Genomic DNA, 3,924 nt, shown 5'->3' on the forward strand with positions numbered 1-3,924 from the left:
TCTGGAACAGTGTTGTAAATACAACTTAACCACTGATTTCTAGTTGTGCCCTCTTTTGGAAGGCCAAACAAAGTAGTTTTGCTTTCACAAAGTATCGCAGCAACAATACTACAGCGAGAATCAAAGTTACTCCTTCTTTCTTTGCGTGCACATTTGGGTGGTGTTATTCAAATCTTCCCACATCGTGACGTAGACATGTGGGGGCGTGTTTAAACGAGGCGTTTTAGGAAGGCGTGGACGAGTCTTAACTTTTATAAAGAATATCTCTTTGGGTTTGAGACTTTAGTCTTTGCAACTTTAGGAATCTTATCTATGCACGAACAGCTTGTAACACTGCAAAGAGAAAGGAAAACTTGTAGTCGCATCATATGACCCCTTTAATGGACACTGCAGATAATAAGTGAACCTTTGTGTCATCAACTACAGTAGTACCAAATTTTCATATAAATTTATAGTTTCTCAGAACTACAAAGGTACAGTTGTGGTATCATTTCCAGCTCAACCAACAATTTTGCCCCTAAACTCTTAAAAATAAAGGGTCCAAAAAGGGGTTTTCACAGTGATGCTACAGAGGAACCTTTTTTTTTTTTTGGATCCCCAATTAATCTTTTTGTCCAATGGAAAGGTTCCAGGGATGTTAAAGGTTCTTCCTGGAACCATAGATGCCAATAAAGAATCTTTATTTTTAAGAGTGTAGTAAGAATTTTATTTTATCTTTTTAACAACAGTGTCAATGAAATGCACAAGATATGAGAAATATGAGATGTGTGAGGAAAATAAAAATGTATGTGAATATCCCTTGTAATATTTTAACGTACAATACCAAGACAAATTAAATCCATTTTATTCCAAAAATGATTAAAATATAATTTCCACCATTGCAATTTCTGTCGCATAAATCTATCAAACACAATACATCATTCATGTATGATGTGGTGGAAATGTTCATGACTTTTAGAAAAATTACAAATATTACAAAAGTAAGAAAAGTAATTAAACCAGTACGTGTATGAAATTTGTATGAACATTGTAAAAGTGCTTTATGTATTTTTTATGTCCACAGGGCCAAAAGTGCTTGAAGAATTTTTATTCACTGACAGCCTTTAAAAAGCAGGCGCACATTTTTTTTTTTTTGCAAGAAATATAAATCACAAAAAAATATACTATATGTTATATTAGAGCAGTTTTTTTTTTTTTTTTTTACCAGTAACATTTTTCTTTTACCAGTAGATTTTCGAGGTAAATCGAACGCAGCATTAGTGTCCAAGCAGCAAATATTGCAGCATCCAGGCCTCATTATTTCGGGGTGCAACTGCTGTTGAATTGAATGGGAATACTGGGAACATTTTTGCAGTCTCCCTTCATAATTCACATTTAAATTTCTAGATGACAAATCTAATAATACCCTCTACAAAATTATAACAAAGGTGTAATTATAAATATAACAGCATTGGTTATACATCCATGTGGACTGCATAAAGGATATATTGACTGCATATACAGCATAAAAAATATATTATTAAGTACTTTACAAAATTAGTGTAATGTACAAACAACAAATCGGCTTTAACATTTTTTTTGTTTGTTTAAGATTGGCCTGTAAACTATGAAACTAGCGTGTTATACCACATTGGATCACGTACTGCCTGCCTGGTGTTGAATTAATAGGTCTGCTGGAACAGCCCTTGGTCACTGCTGCACAATAAATCTGAATGAGAATATGAATTTCTCTGACATAATCTCACTTTTGCATTATTCATGGGGCAGCAGAGAGACAGACCGAGCGAGAGAGAAAGCTGTAGCTCGCAGTGGATGTGAGAACCGGAGTGCCTCCCCATCCCTCCCTCAAATTCTTTCATCAACAGATGAACCCACCTGTTTCCCTCCTAAACCTCTCTCTCTCCATCTCTCCCTCTCACACTCTTTTTCTCACCCGCTCCCTCTCTCTGGTCTGCTGTCTGTCCTCACATCCTGTGGATCTTCGTGAAGCCGATGAGTGAGTTTCTCTCGGGGAGGAGGAAGGAGAGGGGGCGGCGTGTATGATGTTGTGTATCTGCATTCTGGCTGCGACCGTGCTTTCCATTCGCACTTAAATCTGTCAAGATTTCTCCCCTCCTCGCACATGAGATCAGTGCAGAAGTATACTGGCACTGTTGGGTAGAGAGAGAGCAAGAGAAAAGGGAGAGACAGAAGGAGAGAGAGAGGGAGAGAGCGGCTGTGTGTGCCTGAGACTGCGCAGTGATGCCTTGGCAGCTTCGGGAACCAGCTGCACATTTGTTTCAGTAATCTCCTCTTCTTCCTTCTTCCAGGCTTTGGACGAGGAGATGCAGACCATAAGGTAAGCGACTTCACCTTTCTGTCTTTTTCTGTTCCTCTACCCCTCTCTTTCTTCTATCCCTGATGCCTGTTAAAGCACTTTAAAGCAGGACTGCAGCAGGAATTCACCTTCGCAATGATGCCCGCATTCTCCACCAGAAAACGGGGGGTTAGCTGGTTCGAAAGCTCCTGCCTGTTCTGGAAGCTCAGTTGTTTTCCGAGTGTCACATCCGAGTGTTCTCGAGTAGTTACATTTGCTTCTCATGATGTGCATGTATCGTTTCCCTCTTTCCTGAGGAAATAGATTTATCGGAGAAGACCTGTAGAGATGTAGAAAGCCACATAATGGCCATTCCCAAACTGAACGGCACCTTTCCATTGGCTGGAGAATATTCAAGCCATGCATGTGCTTTCATCAGATCGCTGTTCCCTAAGGTGACATCAGAGATGGGGCTTTGGAAATTATTTATGAGCATGCTAAGCGTTCACTGCCACTGCTGTATATTATAGTATAGAAGTCATGTGGGGGGAGAAAAGGTATGACTCAAGCTCTGTGGGGGAGGCTGGACGGATTTATTGGGGGTTCCCCCTCCTTCGCATGAATTATTAACAGATTACAAGGCAAAACAGAAATGTTTCAAATCATGCTGATGGATTTCAGCTGGCTTAACTTTGTGTTGCTAAGAGAAATGAAAAGCTGAAAACCCCTTGTCACAGTGGATCATCACGATTGGCAGAAATGTCCGTTTGCAGAAAAGCAGTCCGACATTCATTTCCTAAAACATTTTCTGCCTGTTTAAACATGCCTATCTGAACTATTTGCTAATTAAATAAACTGCAATGGATACATTGTGCAAACACATTTTGAAACAGACTTAATCATCCATGTGGAATCTTATTGGGGATGCAGTTTTTAATGTAGAATCTAGTATAGGTGATGATTTAAGTTCACAGTGCACTAAAATATAATCTGTCAAATTAATATTTCTGGAGCTGGATTGAAAAATAATTTTAATTAGTTAAGAAGTGATTGTTGGTTAGCTCCATAGGTGATGTTGCTGCATTGTGTGGAATAATCGCATGCAAAGGGTGCGAAGGTCTGAATCATTATGTCAGCGATGATTCTGCAAAGGTGGTACATGAGGGCTGATGGACAGAATATGCAAACATAAGGTGAAACACCAATTATCATCCCATTTTTTTTGCAAAAGGCCAGCATGGCCTTGACCCCTCAGTGCAGCAAATCTGATGTAATACACTGAAATCGCTTCTTCTTGGTCCTTTTCTCTTCTTCTATATAGTAAAAAAGGATGAGATCCACTGACGTTTATTTCAGGTATTAAATTTCAAAGACAGGAAGTAACATTTCTACAAGTGACCATATGATCTTTTTGTATATAAGTGAGTGAAATTCACAAGCATGTCAAGAACATGTCCACCTCATTTTCACCCCAAAATAAAAAAGCATGTAGAAAATGGAGATTATATTCTCTACCCATGTTTTTTTTTATTTGAATGTATCATTTAATTTATATTATTTAGATAATATATAATAAGTGAATAATTATATTATATTATATTATATTATATTATATTAATTATATTATA

The 3,924-nt window shown here is 38.0% G+C and overlaps 1 protein-coding gene across 2 annotated transcripts in view; it reads left to right on the plus strand.

Annotated features, from left to right (window-relative positions):
* Positions 1–3,924, plus strand: part of LOC107695990 (brain-enriched guanylate kinase-associated protein-like) — a 35,596-nt gene that overhangs the window by 12,314 nt on the left and 19,358 nt on the right. For both annotated transcript variants that reach the window (XM_016496125.1, XM_016496124.1), the window contains exon 2: positions 2,310–2,338. In XM_016496125.1, the coding sequence (XP_016351611.1) occupies positions 2,310–2,338 (29 nt within the window). The remainder of the gene's footprint in view (positions 1–2,309; positions 2,339–3,924) is intronic.

The sequence above is a fragment of the Sinocyclocheilus anshuiensis genome, unplaced genomic scaffold, assembly GCF_001515605.1.
Source record: "Sinocyclocheilus anshuiensis isolate Anshui unplaced genomic scaffold, SAMN03320099.WGS_v1.1 scaffold742, whole genome shotgun sequence".
Taxonomy (NCBI): Eukaryota; Metazoa; Chordata; class Actinopteri; order Cypriniformes; family Cyprinidae; genus Sinocyclocheilus; species Sinocyclocheilus anshuiensis.